General features: G+C 51.2%; 6 protein-coding genes across 6 annotated transcripts; 3 read left to right on the forward strand and 3 right to left on the reverse strand.

The window, feature by feature from the left end:
- Positions 1–1,081: 1,081 nt before the first annotated feature.
- Positions 1,082–2,220, forward strand: JN550_009957 (uncharacterized protein; the record flags this gene model as incomplete). Its single annotated transcript, XM_049308158.1, has 3 exons — positions 1,082–1,123; positions 1,191–1,524; positions 1,598–2,220. The coding sequence occupies 3 exons, from the start codon at positions 1,082–1,084 to the stop codon at positions 2,218–2,220; spliced, it is 999 nt and encodes a 332-aa protein (XP_049168075.1).
- A 4,662-nt stretch (positions 2,221–6,882) lies between these two features.
- On the reverse strand, positions 6,883–7,251 carry JN550_009958 (uncharacterized protein; the record flags this gene model as incomplete). Its single annotated transcript, XM_049308160.1, has 1 exon — positions 6,883–7,251. One exon carries the CDS (start codon positions 7,249–7,251, stop codon positions 6,883–6,885), a length of 369 nt encoding a protein of 122 aa, XP_049168076.1.
- A 1,069-nt stretch (positions 7,252–8,320) lies between these two features.
- On the forward strand, positions 8,321–9,624 carry JN550_009959 (uncharacterized protein; the record flags this gene model as incomplete). The annotated part of the gene is made up of 5 exons (XM_049308161.1): positions 8,321–8,515; positions 8,595–8,693; positions 8,750–8,816; positions 8,915–9,089; positions 9,483–9,624. 5 exons carry the CDS (start codon positions 8,321–8,323, stop codon positions 9,622–9,624), a joined length of 678 nt encoding a protein of 225 aa, XP_049168077.1.
- An 834-nt stretch (positions 9,625–10,458) lies between these two features.
- Positions 10,459–12,192, reverse strand: JN550_009960 (uncharacterized protein; the record flags this gene model as incomplete). Its single annotated transcript, XM_049308162.1, has 7 exons — positions 10,459–10,529; positions 10,595–10,750; positions 10,860–11,327; positions 11,400–11,417; positions 11,486–11,638; positions 11,709–11,922; positions 11,989–12,192. 7 exons carry the CDS (start codon positions 12,190–12,192, stop codon positions 10,459–10,461), a joined length of 1,284 nt encoding a protein of 427 aa, XP_049168078.1.
- Positions 12,193–13,634: 1,442 nt separating this feature from the next.
- On the forward strand, positions 13,635–18,831 carry JN550_009961 (uncharacterized protein; the record flags this gene model as incomplete). Its single annotated transcript, XM_049308163.1, has 7 exons — positions 13,635–14,008; positions 14,070–14,772; positions 14,836–15,043; positions 15,108–17,813; positions 17,882–17,945; positions 18,026–18,580; positions 18,636–18,831. 7 exons carry the CDS (start codon positions 13,635–13,637, stop codon positions 18,829–18,831), a joined length of 4,806 nt encoding a protein of 1,601 aa, XP_049168079.1.
- Positions 18,832–19,181: 350 nt separating this feature from the next.
- On the reverse strand, positions 19,182–19,663 carry JN550_009962 (uncharacterized protein; the record flags this gene model as incomplete). Its single annotated transcript, XM_049308164.1, has 3 exons — positions 19,182–19,287; positions 19,345–19,426; positions 19,525–19,663. 3 exons carry the CDS (start codon positions 19,661–19,663, stop codon positions 19,182–19,184), a joined length of 327 nt encoding a protein of 108 aa, XP_049168080.1.
- Positions 19,664–20,336: the final 673 nt, after the last annotated feature.

Genomic DNA, 20,336 nt, shown 5'->3' on the forward strand with positions numbered 1-20,336 from the left:
CGCTTGCTCTTGCTGCTCGGGGAACAGCGTAGCAAGAGCCTCTGGTGGGATGTACTGGGATGTTGCACTCAAACTAATCTTGGGTTGGTACTTCTAAAAAGTGGCGAGGAAGTTGTGCTCAGAACATGCAGCGCACACTTGGGGGCTTTGGATTCGGTAAAGTAGAGTTGATCGAAGGACAAGGACCCGGAACCTTACCAACCACCAATGATCACGTGGGGCAGCAGCACGTCTTTTAAGATAAGCAGACATGTTGGATGGACATGCAGATAGCCCCTGGTTGTTGGAAGTTGCCAGCTTCGCCTTCCTGGTCGCCTCAACCCAGCTAACATGCATATCGGTGGTTGCAGTTGGTTTGATCCCTCCTCACCTACCAGGTAACCAGCGAGGCAGCCCCACCTTAACAGGTAGAATATAGCATTAAAAAAAGCTATTAATCATTAAAAATAAGCATCTAGATAGTAATCATCTTTTGAAAAACGTATATATAATTCAGTGTAGATTGAGCAGAGAAAACACAGACACCTCTGTAGTGGCATTTAGTTTTTGTGGGGGACGGGCCGCAGCGGCCACTGTGCGAAATACATCCTGGTGTTGGTAGCAGTGCTGCCCGCAATCACACCAAGTGGCCTCACCTTCTATGTGCACAGTACGCCCAGCGCCCACAGGTTGTGCAGGTGGTTGACGGCGTATTAAACCAAGAAGGTAGCATGTATGTGGCATCAGCTTCTGATATTGCCTGTTTCTGAGCTTCGTCTCATTGCACTCATATGTATATTTTGCAATTTATGAACTTCAGCGACCAGTCCAGCCTTCCGATTGGTCTCGACTTCAGTGCCCCTTACTTCTGCAAGTGCATTTTAATTGCGGCAAGTGGTGTCACTGAGTCAGACCGTCGTTATCTGCTCCCTCTGCCGTCTCCTCACGCGTGATCACCCGTCACCCCATCTGAATTTTCTAAGAACCGTGGAACCGCAAAAGTAATATCTTGTGTTGCATTCGCGGTTTGAAAACCCTCGGCCTCAAGTTCCCACACCAATCCCACGATTAATGCGTCCATCTCACTCTCGTTCCGAACAGAATGGGCTGGTTCGGCCACAACCACATGCCCGTCGAGGGCAGGGTAAGAGGCACCGGCTGGGGAAGCATGTGGTCAAACAGAGACTGACTAAATGCCTTTGGGTTTCCAGACAATCCTTATGACCGGCGGTTCTGAAGGCACCGGTCTCTGCGTAGCACGCATATTTGCGAGCAAAGGGGCGAATATAATCATTGTCTCTAGGAATGAGCCAAAGCTCGAAGAAGCTATCAACAGTATCAAGACCACAGCGAAATTGCCCGAGACACAGCGCTTCCACACCATTTCAGCAGACGTCGCCGAGTCCGGATATGCGGAGCGCGTTGTGACGGATGCAACCGCCTGGAATAACGGGCAACCGCCTGAGATTGTGTGGTGTCTGGCGGGTCTCTCGACTCCCATGCTGTGGACTGACGAAGGGGCCATGAAAGCTGCCCACAACAACAGTAAGTGGTGATTCCTTTTATTAATGGTGTATTACCTTTGGCCATCTACGTACTCACGAAATGGCTCCGCCAGTGGATGTCAACTACTTTGGTACGGCCGAGATGTCCCATGCCATTATGCGTGCCTGGCTTCAGCCCAGCCAAGGAGCGAAGAAAACCTCAGCCGAGAAAGTCCGGCCCGCCTCCGCTAAACATATCATCTTCACTGGCTCTGTTCTCTCCACTTTCTCCTTGGCCGGCTATGGCACCTACGCCCCATCCAAGTTCGCCCTCCGCGCCCTCGCCGACATCCTTGTCATGGAGGTCCGCCTGTACCCCGATGTCCCTATCGACGTGCACCTCATCCTGCCCAACTCAATCACCACTGCCGGCTACGAGCGCGAGAATGCGACCAAGCCGAAAATCACACAGCAGATTGAGGGAGCCGACAAGCCCCAGAGCCCGGAGGAGGTCGCCCAAATATCCGTTGACGGCCTCGAGAACGGTCGTTACTTCATCTCGACGTCATTCGTGGGCGGCCTAATGCGGTGGGGTACCATGGGTAACTCACCCAGGGACAACTGGTTCGTTGATACGTTGATGGCCTGGATCTCGCCCTTGATAATGGCATTTGTTATGTGGGATATGAACAGTCAGGTTTCGGCGTGGGCGAAGAGAAACACTGATAGGGAGGGTTTGTCTTCTCATACTAAGTAATGGACCGGCCTTCAATTTGTTGTTTTATAAGCAAAATCCTTAATCAATACTACACGTAGTATTGTATGGAATACTATATTATATTGCCTTTCAGCATCCTTAAGCCTATCATCTTGATGTTCAGGAACTACCGTTCGACCTCCAATAAGTAAGTGGTACGGTCGAGTGGCGGTGAAAAGTATGTGTAGAAAGCATGACTTCCGAGGGAGTTCGGGGCGCAGCCCAAGATTCCATAGCATTAATAATTATGTAAGTTCTCGGTACCCTCGAGGTTGGAACGTTTTTCCAATGGTGGCCTGATTGTCCGTGTAGACGATGGCTCTGTCACGCTTGTGCCCGCGTCATCTGTCATCTTTCACGGTCTAGAGGGCGACATTAAAGCCGTAAAGCACGGTATATACGCTATGAAGGTCGTCTTACTTCTCTTCTATGCTTCCCGGGTATCTCCAGTTATGAAGCATGTGGCCGGTAAGTTGACGTGTTAGTTATTCCTGGTATAACTTTCATGTTCCATTTTAAGTCTCGATAGTCCTGATGAGATATCACTGAAATATAGATCCTGACAAGGTCTTCTTTCATGCTGATCTGTGTTGATCTGTCATGATTCAACTTTCATTTTCTATAAAAACGGAGCGACGTTGCGTTTCTACTTTTCAGGTTAAATGGCAACTCAATATTATTTTACTTCAAACTCCCGTCATAGTTGCATTCGTTAACATAGGAGCAAAACGTTGCAAGAGTGATGAAAACGCCTCGTCCTTTTCACTTCCTTGCCAATATGACGACTTCGCTTATTTGGATTGGTGGGAATATTATGGTTAATGCTTTGCAACCTCTTGACATGCACCACAATAGTTCCAAGGCAAAGAAATTGGCAAGAAATTGGCAGCAAAGCGCGTCGATATGGATTGAGAATCCATACCTTTACCACTTCAATCCGCCATAAGCGGCAGCGCTATAAGCGCCCAAGCCCAGAAAGACCACAGTCTCCAAGAGCGAGAGTCACCTGCCTGCGTCCGATCCCAAAAAAGGTTCCCAAATAGTGTGAGTTCAGCCGCTAGGGGGAGCAACCTCTGTAGCCACCCTAATCCCCAAAAGCGACAAGCGATCTCCGTCCAGAGCACAACACCCAAGACAACTGTCACTCGAGCCGGAATGTCTCCAATAGCGAGTGGTATAGTTTTGCGTCCAGCGAGCTTATCGCCCTCCATGTCACGGAAATCCTGTAGGTGAGAAGAGGTGGCGAACGTGGACATTAGGATACCAACCCAAATCGCCCCAACGGCATCCCCAGACAGAACGGAGTGTCTTGTTGCGACCTCGAGAGGCCCAGCAAAGAAACACCCAATCCCGATGCCATTGAAGATATTCTTTAAGAAGCCACTTTTCACGGCCCCGAACTCGTTGTACCAGACATGGAAGAAAGTCAAGACCATATAAGGGACGAAGCCCCCTACCCATAGCCCGATAATCAAACAGAACGGGTGCATAAAACAGAGTAAACGGACGGCTTGGTCTGGCGTGATTCGTCCGGAGGGAATAGGACGCCACGGTTTGTTCACAGCATCCTCTGCAATATTCACAACTTGTCTCTGGTTATGAAGGCAGAACATGAAGAGGTTGCTCCAAGACCATAACGCCATCCAGGGGGCTGTCAGAATGACCTCGGTGAAGGAAAGGGCGGTGCCCATGGATAGGCGAGGGGCTATCAGTGAGTTGACTGCTCCGAATAGACATCCTGGGATGACTATGTCCCAGATGTTGTTGGAACATGTGAGATATATGGTGTATAAATGGTAGCAAGGGGAGTGTAGCCACCTCTGTGGTAGGGCCAAAAGGCTAAACATGATTTGCTCGGAGTGAAAAGTGACTTTGAGACGTTCTGAGGTGGTTTGGTACGACTAAATAAACCGGAGGGATGATATGAGGCCGGTAATGATTGGATTATAGGGAGACGTGTTAAACGCGCTTTCTAGGCCATAGAGTGCCCGAGGAAATACGACGATAGCCGCTCGAATCGCTTTGATTGTATGGCGTCTGAGATAAGTACTAAGATGGTGAGTGAAGAAACATGCTCCTGGATCGTGTTTAATGTAAAGAAAAACTAGGAACTTGTACTTAACTCTTTTGTTGATACCGGTATGGAGGCCCCAGAAGGATGTCGAAGGAAGGGTGCCAGGAAGCTAAGGCTGCCTAGTCCATGATCAGGAGAGCTTTTGAGATTTGCAGGATGGATCGCAAAAGAACCAACCCCAAGAAAAGCGGCTGGAAAGAAGCGGGCGGCATCTGCCTGGGTCTGCAGGTACACCTGACATTCAGGGCTGTGCCACTTTCTCACCGATAAATTGGCGGACTCTTATACCCACCGCCATCTTCTCTTATGTGGAATATTCTTACGCCTTAAGCAGTCAGCAGAAAAGAATTTTAACAAATGGCACTCAGGGGGAATCATATCCATTTCTGCTTCGGATGCATGGAATTTGGCAGGTGGGAATTTCCATAGTTACAGGTCAGGCACACTACAGGATGGGTAAATGGTCGCTATTCACATGTTACTGGGGCATAAAGGATAAGGTCTTCCACCAAGAGTGCACTTGAAATATGGAAAAAGTAGATCATGGCATTTCAAGCATGTAATTAGCAGAAACTTAGGCTAAACAACGAGGCTACTACAGTTCCAGTAAATCGCGACACAGAATGACAGACTGGGTGGGTAGCAAGACCACTGCATTTGTTTCCTTGGCATAATTTCACTAAGCCTTGTTGGTTATAGAGACTGTGATTATTGTGATTCTTCGTCTTTTTAGACACCGGGATAGGCTCCCCGTTTGGGGTCCGTCACGGTCAGTCTGACGGTGGTCAGCAACGGTAATATAAGTGATGCAAGTGGCGGCGCACAACGACTTGCCAGCGGGTGCGGGCTGCTCCACCGCCCCATAAATTACATCGTAACAAGTGACGTTACATGCCCAACCAGAACACCATACCCCACGGTACTATAGTTGAGGGAAAGCTCCGGGCAGCCAAGACCATCATCACGTGAACAAGCCCAAAATTATGGTAGCCAGCCGGATGAAGTTTCAAGATGGGTTGAACCTGATTCCTGATTAGCAGCCCTGTCACGATTTTGGCCTGCAATAACAAAGAGAGAATCGTATGAGGCAAATGTATGCAATTTTGGCGTAGTTAGTCCCATTAATATATAACGATGAGGTCTGGAGGTGTATTGGTAGAGAGTCAGGATCGATCTAGAAACCCTGTATCATCACGTGATCTGCATTCTCCTGTCTGGTCATAGCGGATCCCACTGCATGCTAACAACATAGAACAGGATCTACGAGCCTTCTAGGAAGGGTTCGCCGTGAGACGGACACGATACTTTATTACCACTCGGGTGGTGGCTGTGGTGTTGTTGCTGCTGCTGCTGCTGCTCTAGCATTGCGAACCTGACCCAGGGCCGCCCACCGATGAGGGGTCAATCATGCTGGGAAGATAGTTGTCTTACTAGGTTACGACCAACAATTCACAAGGATCTCTCTTATATCGTACGCCGCATATAATTAAAATTGCGAAATTATTCTCTAAGTTTCAGAGGAGGGGCCAAGGAGGAAACAAGGGTTCTGGTCTGTCGAGTACGAGGCTTGGCTTGTGGCCCCCCCCCCCACCCCCCAAAAAAAAGGTGGCGAGTCACTCAACTAAATCAGATCAACCATTATTGCAACTCTACACCAATACTGCACAAACACTGCACCAACAAGCTAAGGTAATCGTATAGAATTTCCCGTGGAATCAGCGAAATTACACCCAAGAAAAAGAATTAGTGAATGAAAAGCTCTGACTTTCTGGTTCTCCGCTAAGCTCACTTGTATCATTATCACTGAATAATTATTGTGCTACACAGTTTCATCATCGCCCCCCGGTACTAACTATTCTTTCTCTCGCATACCAAAGCAGAGAAAATGCAGCACCAGGTCCAACGCTCAGCACCAGAATTGGCATCAATGCTGCGTAGCCGAGCCAATAATTCCGGAGTAGACCGGCGAAGTGAAGATCGCCAAATGAGTATATCAACCATAGGAAGCTGCTGGCGAAGACTCCTAGCTCGTCTGCCTGGAGTGCTTTTCTGCTATGTAAGACAAGGCCATCCTGTGCTCGTGAGACTGGCATAAAGAGAGTGTATGGTGAGTGTGGACAGGATGCAAGCGTATAGACCCATGTGGCTGACGATATAAGACCCAAAGAAGCGAGCATTATTTTGATTACGCCCGGCGCTTGTTTCGTTACGCGCAGATGACTGATAGCTCGACTGGCGATAACATTGCCGATGCCGATCCATAGAGGAGTTAGCTGCCAGGCCCAAGTCCAGTAATGGCGCGTATCGTAGCTTTGGGCCAAGAACATTGCGAAAATTTCGGCCGTATGAAGGAGAAGTACGAGGGGAATAACTAGCAGATTCCCAGAATGCCATACAGTTCGGCTTTGTAACGGGCTTCTTAGCAGAGCAGACGTTGAAGGACCAAACACAATCAGAAGAAAGTAGAAGATAGGTGCCGTAGGTCCTATGCCAAGAAGCTGGGCCGCGAGGGTAAAGACGGTTGGCCTTCACAGGCCGTAGGCCATAAAGTTAGTGGCATTTTCGCATGGCATAAAATTTTTCGCAACTCACAAATACGCAGGCGACCAGGAGTTAACCTCACGGGTCGATTCCAGAATCCAAATAGCGTATATAGGTCCTAGATCGATAAGAAACGAGAAGACCTGCCATGCGGCGATGCTATCGTATCCAAACGATGAAGGGGAAAACGTTGCAGTGCCGCCGCGCCATAGCTGGTCTAGGAAGGGCACGCCGTGGAAATCGATGATTTTTACTTGACCTCCATCCCACGAAATGACGCCAGCATCCGCGGAGGGCTTCGCGGTTGCAGCTATCTTCTCCAGGTCCATTGCCTGGAAACACCAGACGGCGATGGCAATGAATGGAGCCGCTATTATCGCGTGCTGCGTTCTTGAGAGGACAGAAGTCATGGCCATATTTTGGGCGCGGAAAGTGCTTGGTATTGACGGAGTTGTTGCGATCCGGCAACGTGAGTCAATGGGGGCAGTATTTAGTGAAGATATGTTGGTTGATCACAGTAAAGAATGCACCGCTTTGTCGGAGATGGTATCAAATTGCGTGGCCTTCGACAGAAAGCGCTGCTCAGCCGAACGATTCTGGGTGTAACGCGAAAAGGGTTTCATTGTGGACGGATAGCACCTCGCCAACTGCATGCTGCTGCGGCGCAGTTACAGGTAACATGTGGGCTGGGTCCATCCCCTGTAGGCTGAGCGCCGGGCTCTTTTGCAGCCTGATCGGATGCAAGAAGTTCGTAACCTAATTTGTACTTTGCCAGGCTGCCCAATCGCGTTTTGCTTGGTACTGAGTTGAGAGTTACACAAAGCTGGGGGGAGGTTGCCCATACACATCAGCTCCTGCATGCGCTTATGCCCGCAGACAAAGGCACTAAGAGACTGCCTGCCTTTTGTCCTCCCTGCGGTCGCGCGGCGCTGGGATCCCATGGGAGCAGGATATATGCAGCGCAAATCCTTTTCGAATGTTGCGGCAGTCAGCGAGGTTGCATCTTACGCAGGCTGTTATCCACTGTCCAAGCTGCGAAATGTAACTCGTGTGGCGCATCCATCCATGTCAGCTCCTTTATGCACTTATTCCCAGACGGGGGCCAAGAGCCTACCTTTCTGTCCTCAGTGCCTTAAATGTGCGCTGCAGTCGTGCGGCACTGGAAGTACGATACATGCGGTGTAAACCATTTTCGAGTGTTACCGGTCAATTGATCAACTGACCGAGGTTGCACCTTCATCTTACGCCAAGGCTGCGGCATGGAACCTGCATGACGATCCATGTTATCCTTCCCGCCCACACGCAGGGAGATGGAGTGAGCTGGCGTCAGGTAAAGGACTATTGTCAAAAATGACACTGTGGGGAGCTTCTTCGGCTGGTTTGCTTCTTTTGTTCATTCTTCGGCGGAAGGACACTTCTTGAGCGCACTTCGGCATCGTCCAATAACCTTGCACGCAAAAGCCCGTTGCTTGACAAGAACGCATCATGGCAGGCGATTACACACCAGAGCAGCTACAGTGGCTACAAGACCATATTGATGAGACGGAAGTCCCATCGACACATATTTCGAATGCAGTTTGCCTCACTGCTGCCACGGCATCTGTCATTTTGCGATTCATTGCACGTCGTTCAGGGAAGGCCAACCTAGGAACGGACGATTATTGTCTTTTCTTTGCATACGTAAGTGTTGAACTCTCTAGTATTTCTGCGGTCGGATTCTGGAACTCTACGCTTACAAGTACGGTTATGAACTCCGTAGATCTTGTATGTTGCATATACTGGTGTGTTCTGGTCCAAGGTCCTGTACGGAGAGGGGCGTCATGTCATCCTTGTAACAAATCCGAGAGCATACTCCATAGTAAGTCTGAAATCGCCTGAAGTTCTAAGAAATAAAACGAAAAAGAAGACTCACAGGCCGTCCAGCTCAGCCTATGCCAGGCAAGCATCTATATCTTTGGAATGCTATGTGTCAAATACTCGAGTGAGTGGTCATCGGATCCCCCCAGAGCGGATACCCTTTACGAGAAGCCACAGGCGCTTAACTATCGCCAAATCGGCCTCTGACAGTTCTTGTCACAGTTCTCTTTCTCTACAAGCGCATATTCAACGGGAAGACCTTCCGAAAGGTTCTCGTAGGGATTGGCTTAGCGGTCTTTGCCTGGACAATGGCGGCATTTTGGGCTAGTATCTTCAGTTGCTTTCCCGTTGAGAAGAGCTGGGACACATCACTGCCCGGAAGATGCATCGATTATGGGTTAGTCACTTTGGTCATCGGAATACTGAATATTGTATTGGATTTCGTTATCTTGGGAGCACCGATGCCGCTCCTATGGGGTTTGCACATGTCCACGCGCCGGAAGGGTTTGTTAACATGTGCATTCGCTGTTGGCTGCATGTAAGAAACTTTCTCCTTCCTAACATCCCTACCTTTTTCGCTTTCAAAAGACTAACCTAGACGCCATTTCTCAAGAGCTTGTGTAGTCAGCATCGCCCGTTTGTTCTACGCGAGAGAGGCGTCCATGGGCACCACAAATGCTACTGAGGCTGATGGACGAGAGACGTCTATCTACGATCCAAGCTGTACGTTTCAAATAGAATGGACAAATAACTATGTTTTATGAGAACCTCCGCTGACTAACGTGCGCAGGGGCGCATGTCTGGCCTGGGATGCTCTCTGGCCTGGAAATCTGTACGGGCATCGTAGCATGCTGCGCGATCACATACAGGCCCTTAGTCGAGAAATTATTCGTACCGCGAAAATCCACCAACCAGTCTTCGTCCGCATCTAGTTACCATAGGCAAGGTTGGAGAAAAATCTATGTCCAGCATGATGTGTCTATGTCGAAAGATCCAAGACCCGACTACCCTCAGCCTGGATATAATTGGGAGTTGGGGCAGGTTGGGGTGGACGGGCGGCGTAGTTAGTTTTTCCAGCTCTTCTCAGAATCGATATCGCTTAGCTTATATAGCTAATACATGTAGCGAAGGACAATGTTAATGCTAAGCATGCCGTCACTGCGTCAGAAATGGTGTGGTGATGTTTATCGTCAAGCAGTCGGGTTGGGGGTCATGTACAAACTTACTAGTAGCCAAGTAGTTTCTATTATTGTGTAAATTCTGGGTGTGTTGCTTCTGGTTGTGTATGTATCTCTATGTCCTCTCCTTGTGTTCCGCGCATGGGTACTTCCGGATACGCAGCAAATCCGGCAGTGCATTTGGAAGGTCCACTATCCACTTGAACATTATCGATCAATCCCCGCCCCTCCTTTCCCCCTTCCCCGGATCCGTCAGGTTGTTTGAAACATTCAAGCTCAATTATCAAAGGTTATAAACAGTCTGTGCATTCCTCAGGGGCCAACGAGCATACGGGTTGCACATCTGCAAGTCCATGGGAGACTGCCAGGGCAGCCTCTGATAGCACAGACACGTTTCACGGCAAGCTTTATTTCAAGGATACGAAGTTCATACGGGACCATCAATTCGCTGCCCAGTGAATGGATACCTACAAACACTGGGGCGGTGGTGCGAGTCAGCAGTTAGTGTCTCTATCTGGCCACGCAAGAGAACACCACCTCTATATATCCAAACTATAGGTCCCGATACACGACGAGAAGATTTAAAATTCACTTCATAATTACGGCTCTGGGCTTGGCCCTGTGACCGCTGGCCCATGTGATGGTATTGACGTACACCGCTTTTGGCAGTGAGTTACACCTGTCAGTAAAGTCGTTAAAATATCAGCCTGGGAGGATAACTCACCCATGGCATACATGGAAAACAGCTGCGCGTCGAGGTGGCCTTGTGCCTTTCCATTTTCGTCCAGGGTGCCTGGGTCGCCTTTCGCGATACGCTGCAGGCATCCGGGGTCTGTATGAGTCTGCGTTGTCACACCATTCTCCTTACAGTAGACGTCCTCTTGAAAGACCAAGTGTCAGCGAATCTGCTCCATGTACAAGAAACCTTTTTTTTTTTTCTCTCACGGACAGGACAGTTTTTGGCACGTTGATTGAGAAGGAGGACTCACTAAGAGTGACGTCTCTGGAACCAGAAAGAGCTCGACTGTGAGTGGATTCGTGTATAACGGTCTGCGCCATGAAGCTTGAAAGCCAGCTGATATTCTCCGCATCATTTTCACCTGGCTTAAGCGACTTAGCGAGCTCGATCTGTGCGTCGGTAGGCTGTGCCCCCATCTCGACGTGCAGGTCCCGGTAGTGGACCTTGCTGGCGGACCTTTCGGACTCGGTGGCGGCCCACTTGCCCAATGAAGCTGGGCAGAAGACCATGATCTCCTCCTTCAGTGGAGCGCTGTCGGTGTACGTATAGGCACTGATTCCTGGGTCGACGGGGACTCCGCCGAGCCTTGTCGTCGCGCCGTCGCCAACGTCACAAACCTTGAGCCGCGGGACCCACACGTACGACTCTTCGGTCCCAAAAGTAGCGCCTCCGACATTTTGGTTAACGTAGTAAATATCGTTCCCGTTGACTTTTACAGCTGTTGTGCATGCGCATGTGAATGGTTAGCTACAAACCTTCCGACAGCTTTCTCTCAGTAGGTGGGACTCACGCTGAATTCTCCCACTAGCTATCGAATGGGGCGGATTAGCAGAGGTTCGTGGTTTGCGAGCACGGGTCAAAAGGCGCGCTGCTTACCTTGAGTATAGGTCCTACCCTCCTGGTCTGTCTCTGAGTACGCATCGGCGTCGCTGCAGTGCAGCCTGATTAAAGGGAGGTTATCAGGCCCAGAAAAGAGAGGTGAGCCATTTATGTAGCGCTTAAGCTGGCCTGATAAGAAGTTGGCAAGGCCTATGGGGGAAGTTTAGTGGATCAACACTTGTACAAGACGAGGTAAGAGCGTTAGGGAAATAAAACGCACTTCTGGTTCCCAAAAGCTTGTTGTAGCCATCCTTGTTGCTGGCGTGTCCTGGGCCAAAGTACGACTTTGCAATGAACATGTTGTAGGATAAGATCGCGTTATTCTCATCGAAGGTGCGTTGATCTCTTCTCCTCTTGTCATCCCTCAGCTCCCCAGAGCCATCATCTTGGTAAAGGCCAATGGCAAGATCCAAGTGCGCTACCATGTTGGCCATCTGCCATGCATTAATTAGTATCTCCAACAGGTTCCGATGATTAGGGCTTAGGGACACTTCTCTTACAATATTATTAGAATCCTCGATGGATTTCTTCAACAAGTTTGCATGCGGGCCATCACAGTCGTTGTAGACGTCTCTCTTGACAAGAGAACGGGAGGCTAGAGAGCCGTTGAAAGTCGTGTACTCGTCAACGAGTTCAAGCCGAGTAGGAATGCAGTGGGCCAGAACCGCAAAGAGCAGCAGCAAGCGAAGGAGAAGCTGCGCCATGATCCCGGTGCTGCGCGTTGCTGCGTGATGCTGAGGGAGCCTGTCGATGATGGAAGAGGGAGTGACGTCCAGGACCAGGGAAATCGCCAGCACCGAGCGGCTATTATGCAAGAGACTGACACTGGGAGAGGCCGACTGCACCCTCAGTTTCGTCCCCGTAATTGCCTCTGGGGCTAGAGTCTAGACTGTGTCTTGAACGGATTCGGGGTTCAGAGAATCAAGTATTGAACAGGGTCTGATGTGGATCGACCGAGATGAGCCTCTGAGTATCGCCGGTACACACGACCTCGGAAATCATGGTTGAATTTAAGGTTAGATGGATATATAGAACCGGGATCGTGAGCTGACTTCGGAGCATACCGCAATTTGGACACTAGTATGTAAATCTCTTAAGACTATATAGCTGGAGTTAGTCAGAATCGTACTATGTACAAGGTTCTTTTGGTCAATAGCCAGTTCGGCGGGTATGATCCAAATTGCGTGCACTATATATGGACCTCTAGACAAGTCAAAGTAGCCTCAGTCGGCTGATGATTTGAAAGGGACCCCTGTTTGCCTCGACTGGACGCGGCCGATAGTGGGTCAATGCAAGGCCTGACAGTTCTTGACGAAAAGCTTAACTGTTTTGGCACTTGGCGTCTTACGTTAAACTACGCTTTTGGACAACACCATGTGGGCCAAGACCTTTAGGCTAACGGTGTCGGGCCGGGTTGGTGCAGAATGAAATTGCCTGCCGAAGGAGGAGCTACTCCCGACTAAATGGGACCAGCCCTACGGAGATAGTCATTCTTCTCACCAATTAGACTGCACAAAACCATGTTCGAGCTTCGAGACTTAAGTTTAAAATAACCCTACAGAGCGCTAATGAAACGAATTCTTACATCGATCACTCAACTTATGGAAGCAAAAGATGGGGAACATGTCCAATGAGGCCGCAAAGTGGGGGAATGTGGACAGTTTTCTATGGTTCAACTTGCTAATAATACAAATTTTCTGCGTGTAAGCATCGTGAAGCCTTGGAGGATGGGAAAACCCCAATCAATAGTTCTTCAGCTGACTCGTACCGGTTGAGTCTTTCACGACATCGCCCCCTCCCTATCCCAAACCTGTCAAGGGCCTCAACGGCAAATCCACAAAACAGACAGATCTAGACCATGCGATAATGTTCAACGGAAAGTAACCTCGGCATAATGCGAGCTATGGGTAGTGGCTTCCCTGTCATCATCAAATTACAACGTGTAGCATAATGCATCCACCCATGGTGTCTGTAAGCCAGAGTCCGTCGGTCTGGGATACTAATAGCTATGAGCTTTACCGTCTTCTTCATACTCGCCTTCTTGTCTCATCGAGCTTCCCTCAGCCTTGACGGCGTTTCACACAGTCTGGCGTGGTGCTACATACACTTCTGTTCATCCTTGTACCCATTTGACACTCTTTTTTCTATGGGGTGGACACGTCCATCCATCAGGGCTTCTGCCGTGATCTGGCTGTGGCTGACTTGCATCGCAATACCCATAAATGCAGCTGATTATTGCAAGACCACGAGTGTCGTCAGCGGCGATACCTGCGCTAATCTGGTGCAGCGATGTGGGATTTCGTCTGATGACCTCCTCAAATACAACGTGGACAACCTATGTTCCACGCTTCGCCCTGGCCAAAAGGTTTGCTGCTCGGCGGGGGACTTGAAACCTCATAAGTCTGATAGCGGCACGTGCTATACCTATACCATAAAGGACAAGGACACATGCTACGATATCGGTCTCCAATACAGTCTGACCAACGCAGAAATTGACAATTTCAATGACAAAATTACTTGGTAGGTGAACCATTACGCTCCTCCATCTAGAAATCATTACTGACTATCACTCTCCTTGCAGGGGATGGACCGGCTGTGATGGCGGCTTAGTCGTTGGTCTGAACATGTGTCTGAGTTCGGGCTACCCACCTGCCCCTTCGCCTTTGAAGAACGCCATCTGTGGCCCTCAGGTACCCGGCAAGACGTTCAGTGGGACTGTTCAGAGTGCCGATGACCTTGCCAAACTAAACCCATGCCCTCTCAACGCGTGCTGCAACATTTGGGGCCAGTGCGGTATCGACGGCGATTTCTGCAAGAAGGCGCTGGGCCCTTCTGGCAACCCCGGCACCTCGCCCAAGGGCACCAACGGCTGCATCTCTAACTGCGGCACCGACATCATCAATAATGACTCCCCGCCTTCCGAGTACAAGCGGATTGGATACTATGAAGCTTTCAACTGGGACCGCAAGTGTCTGCACATGCGCGCTGAGTGGTCGAACACGCTCGGCTACACGCACATGCATTGGGCTTTCGGTACTGTGAATCCCGACTATTCCATTTTTATCAACGACTCAGCTCAGCAGTGGAAGGGTTTCATGGGCCTCAAGGACACAAAGAAAATTGTGTCTTTTGGGGGCTGGGGCTTCTCTACGGACCCTGGGACGTACCAGGTGCTCCGAGACGCCATGTCCGACGCCAACCGTGCAAAGTTCGTGTCCAATCTTGTCAACTTTGCTGACACAACCGGCATCGACGGGATCGACTTTGATTGGGAATACCCTGGGGTAAGTGAAATTCAGCTTAACACCATTCTTCTGGGTACAAGTTATTAACTTCTCTCTTCCAAGGCACCCGATATCCCTGGCATCCCGCCAGGACTTCCATCGGATGGCCCCAACTATATAGCTACGCTCAAAGCACTCCGGGCAGCACTACCAGAACAGCTCTCAATCTCCATTGCCGCGCCAGCCTCTTATTGGTATCTCAAGAGTTTCCCTATCAAGGATATGCACCAATACGTTGACTATATTGTTTACATGGCCTATGACCTCCATGGTAGTTTGCCCCACTCACTCATCCAACTACTTCCGGAAAAACATTGCTAATTACCTCTCCACAGGCCAATGGGATATTGGGAATGATTGGGCTCAGTCGGGGTGCGAGGATGGCAACTGCCTCCGAAGCCATGTCAACGAGACGGAAGTGAGATTGGCACTGTCTATGGTCACCAAGGCCGGTGTTCCTGCAGCCAAGGTTATGGTGGGGGAATCGAGTTACGGGAGGTCTTTTCACATGGCTGCTGCTGGCTGCACAGGACCTCAATGCTTCTACACGGGCACGAACAGCTCATCCGACGCGAAACCTGGGCGATGCACTAATACAGGTGGCTACATTTCTAATGCAGAGATCAACGAGATCATCGCCAAGAACAAGAACATTAAGTCTTGGTACGACGAAGAAACAGGGTCTGATTACCTGATCTACGACGACGTCGAATGGGTTGCGTACATGACCGACACGACCAAGGAAAGGCGTCGTGAGGCGTGGAAGGACTTGAATTTCGGAGGCACCATCGACTGGGCTGTCGACCTCCAGGAGTTTACGACGGCCGACAAGCTCGGTCCTACCGGTGACTACAATGAGTCGTCTGTTATCAATGTGTTTGACCCCGTCATCTGGAATTGGGTTAATCCTGTCATTGAAGCACCGGTCAGCGCTACTAACATATTTGCGCCTTCGCCGTTGGCTACCGTGGTCACCCTTACAGCATATACCACCATCACCCTGCAGTCTGGACAGTCGCTCAGTACCAGCTTCATCTCTACTGAGTTTGCCATCTCCGAGGTCAACTTCCAGCCCTTCACCATCGCGCAGACGGATACATCTAAGGGCACGGTTCTTACGTACATGCCCATCCCCAGCATCAACCCAGACCCGATGAGAATCCCGGTGCCACCTGGGTGGACCATGACTTCAGGGGCGGTAGCACCGACGACCAACATCGTGGGACTGCCGAGTGCCACCATCACGACCACAACCGATGCAGGGGGGTTCATTTTCCTATACTGGAACCCGACCGTCAGCTACAGCCTGCCAGTCTTCGTTACGCCGAAACCAGTGGCCCCGCCGAAGATTCCCGAAGACCAGGAAGACCCAGTAGATCCGGAGCCCCTGGGGGTCGATGATTGCAGCGGACCTGGATGCGATTCCGGACCGGACTGCATCGGCGATGACTGTACCCGAGGCGGAGACTGCGTTGGACTTGCTTGTACCAGAGGAGGACAATGCAAAGGACCCAAGTGTGTGAGGGGCGGACACTGCGAAGGACCGTCCTGCACCGAGGGTGGCGGTTGTTCAGGAGACTCCTGCGTCGAGGGTGGAGGGTGTAAGGGTGATCACTGCAACCAGGGCGGTGGCTGTTCTGGATACAAGTGCAACAGAGGAGGGCAATGCGTCTCGAACCTCTTCCACAAGTGCAGTTCTGGGAACTGCGAGGGGTCGCGATGTGATACAGACACTGGTTGCACTCAGATCTGGTGTGGAAACCACGTCACTCTCAGCGTCAAGCCATCCATTTCTATCCCGGTTCCTACGCTTCCCACACTGCCAACCGTGGGCCCCAAGCCAACTTGTCGAGTTAACTGCCCGACGCTGGCTCCTTGTCCTGGTGGCGGCACCTCGTGCAACACGCCGTGCAATCTGAAGAGCTGCCCACCAGGCCGCCTACCCACGGCCAGGGGCTGCACCAGCTTCACGACGGCGCAAGACTGCACTGTCGTGGTGAGCAGCACCGCGGTGCAGACGAAGCCCACGACGAGCTGGTCAACGACATCTCGCACCCACTGCGACACCATGATTGCCTGCGACGCCACGGGCATGACGGTGACGAGGACCCTGACGACCAGCGCGGACGCAGGCCCGACGGCCGATCCCGCGGGCTACTACGACTACTGGGATGGAAACGGCTACGATGATCCCAACATGTACGGCCCCATGGAGGCTTACTACAGCGACTGGATCGCGAGCGCGGAAGCAACTACAACAAAGAAAGACCCGCCTCCGCCTCCTACCACCACTACTACGCAAGTGGTTACGCACACTCCCCAGGCAGATTGCGCATTCTGGGGTGAGGGTTACGACATGGGCGTCATGATCTACAATATCCGCGGAGGCTGGGCAGACGAAGACCACGGTGCGGAGCTCAAGAAGCAGGAAGGTGGCTGTCAAAAAGTGACGGACTGGGACTGGCACGACGGGAATGATGATATGTATGCCTACGTGTACTTCTACCTCGAACCGGGCGTCGTCAAGGCCGGCTGCGTCGAGCGCGCCATCTCCACGGCCAAGGGACCCAAACTCTCCTGCGAGGATCAAGGCTACGGTAACAAACCTGACCTTGCAAAGGGCTCAGGTAAGAAACGTGGCCTAGCCATAGCCGCGAATGGCTCTTCGACCACTCGCCCAGCTTCCCTCTCCACATACACGCCCATGGTCTGGTCGGACGCGGTGAATACTCACAATCCCATTACCAAGGAGATCCCCACGAGGAGAGTAACGACCATAACCATCCAGGAGCCGGAGGAACCCAGCCCACGTGTGCTAGGAAAGAGAGCGCCCACACTCATTACCCTGCCAAAGCCCACCACCACAGGCGCGCCCTTCTTCAGTTCCTACACTCCATATGTACCCACGACCTGGGACGACACGTCGGCCGTCTACACTGAGACCCTAACTCTGACCATCACACTCAACGAGACTACTACAAGTGCCACTACGGCGGCAAGTTCGATACCAACCACCTTACCCAGTGACAAGAGCAGCCCAGGTTCGTCATCCTTTTCCCACATACTATATTTCAAGGCCACAAGCTGATTGTTTACTCTTCTAACCCAGATGGCACTTGTGGTGGCACGACCGGTTACTTTTGCCAGGGTTCAACATACGGAGACTGCTGCAGGTGCGTATTACTGCCACTACTGAAATAGGTCCCTCTCTCGAAAAAGAAGAAGAAGAAGTCCTGATACAAGATTAAAACAGCTCGAGCGGCTACTGCGGCACCTCGGCCGACCATTGCGTCGTAGGCTGCCAGCCCAACTTCGGCAACTGCACGTCGACCGACGTCTCGCCTGATGGCACCTGCGGTGGCGCACAGGGCTACAAGTGCGCAGGCTCAGGCTTCGGTGACTGCTGCTCCTCATCCGGGTGGTGCGGCAACGACAGCGGTCACTGCAGCGCCGGATGCCAGACGGCGTTCGGCACATGCAGCCCGAGCTCCGGAGGGAGCGGAAAGACGGTGTCGCCTGACGGGAGCTGCGCCGGCACGAACGGCTACACGTGCACCGGCTCGGGCTTCGGGGACTGTTGCTCGCCGTATGGCTGGTGCGGCAGCAGCGACGGTCACTGCGCCCTCCCCGGCTGCCAGACGGAGTTCGGGACGTGCCCGGGCGCCCCCGTCGTCTCGTCCGACGGCGCGTGCGGGGCCGGAGTCGCGAACAACGGCGCCGCCCAGACCTGTGCCGGATCCACGTTGGGAGGGTGCTGCTCGTCCAGCGGATACTGCGGCACCGGGGTGGACCATTGCGCTCAGGGGTGGTAAGTGCAACTTATGATTTCGTCTCTCAGACTAGTACTGATAATACGATTACAGCCAAACACCGTTCTCCGACTCCTGCCTCACGACTGACGTCCCCTCGTTAGACGGATCTTGTGGCCCGTCCAACGGAGGGTATACTTGTAAGGGCGGCCCCTTTGATGGACAGTGCTGTGGTGCGAGTGGCTACTGTGGTACTACGAGTGGGCATTGCGGCAGTGGTTGCCAGGGAGGTTTCGGCAAATGTTCATAGCGATCACATTTTGCATTTGATGAAGTATATACATAATATGATCCCTAATGTTGAAGTTCTAGGAGCCGAAAATGGACACACGTATGCCGGATTCGGGCGAAGCGCGAGGTTGTGTTAATCGTTGAAGGAGACACTACCAACCGCACTAAACAACTAACGACTTCGCGAATTACTGATTGCAGAGATGTTAACACGAATGTTAAAACAAGATCTATATATTATGTTTAAGTAAAAATATCAGGTATTGCTACTTGATATCGAGGAGAATGTAGTAAATGAAACAACATTGTTGTTCGTCCTGCTGTCTATCTCATCGTCGCCACCCCGACCAGGCTTCGTCATATCACGCTCTAGTCGACACAAACGAAGGAGCTGAACTTGTCATTGAAATTTGAGGACAAGTTGACGGAGTCGCCTGCGTGAAAAACGGCGGAAGCACCGCTGCAGCCGGCGTCGCTGATGGAAAGAGTCAACAAACTGATCGGCGGGAGGATGTCACATTCTAATACTCACACGTAGAAGGTACAGGTTCCCGTCTTGACCTGGACGTAGCTTACTTTGTCGTTCCAAAAGGCGTTGGAAAGAGTGAAGGAGACTGTTGCGGGCAGACCTTGTATTAGTATCGAGAATGATATATGACGCTCGAGGATCTGGTTATCCTTGTTGTTCATGGTCAGCAGGACTATCACTCACCGCAGTCGCCAGAGTGATCCGAGGCAAAGTCGGCGCGAGCGCCTTGCGCATCGAAGTTTTCGGTCATAACACCCCAGACCTTGGCTTCAGCCGTGAGAGCCATGGCGATGGTCGAGAGGAAGGCGAGCTTGTAGTGCATCTTGAAGAAAGCCGTTCAGCGGATGTAGATACAGTAGGGGTTGTGTGGAGTAATGCGTCTGCGGTTTGAGAACGGAGTGACTGATGGGTGCTTCCAAGTGTCGTTCTGGAGACGGGAGTGCACTATTTATACATAATTCAGAAGCCGTGCAGATGGTATGAATCTCTACTTTGAGGGAATATATTGTTGCGCCTTCGGCGGAGCAAGAGTTAGCTGCTCAGGTTCCGCATAGCCGGTCAGCGTATCAATTGTGCCTTTGGTAACATTGTGCAATTTTAGCATGGCGTTATAGAGCTGAATCTACCAGGTCAACGCTCACAGTATTGACTTATAGGCTATCTCAGCCTTGGCAACTGGCACGGCTTACTGGAGCAAGGTGGGGCAGATCTGGTTCCATTAATGTGGCCAAGACATCGGCTGTCCCACTATGGCAGTGCCGCCTCGCAATGAACCATAATGTTGAGGCTGCACATCCCTGCAGCAGCTGGAAAATACGACGTCAGCCGCTCAGGCTTGATCATTAGACATTTCTCGGCTCTACTTATGCTGGCGTCAGAAGCTGCAATCCGCTGAATAAGAACCTTCTAGACCATGTTATTCCAATGAAAACTTGATTCGCCTAGTATGGCATCTTAGCAGTATTATCACCGTAAACTATAACCCATGTCTCTTG

Source organism: Neoarthrinium moseri (genome assembly GCF_022829205.1).
Source record: "Neoarthrinium moseri strain CBS 164.80 chromosome Unknown scaffold48_Wmoseri_CBS_16480, whole genome shotgun sequence".
NCBI classification, from domain to species: Eukaryota; Fungi; Ascomycota; class Sordariomycetes; order Amphisphaeriales; family Apiosporaceae; genus Neoarthrinium; species Neoarthrinium moseri.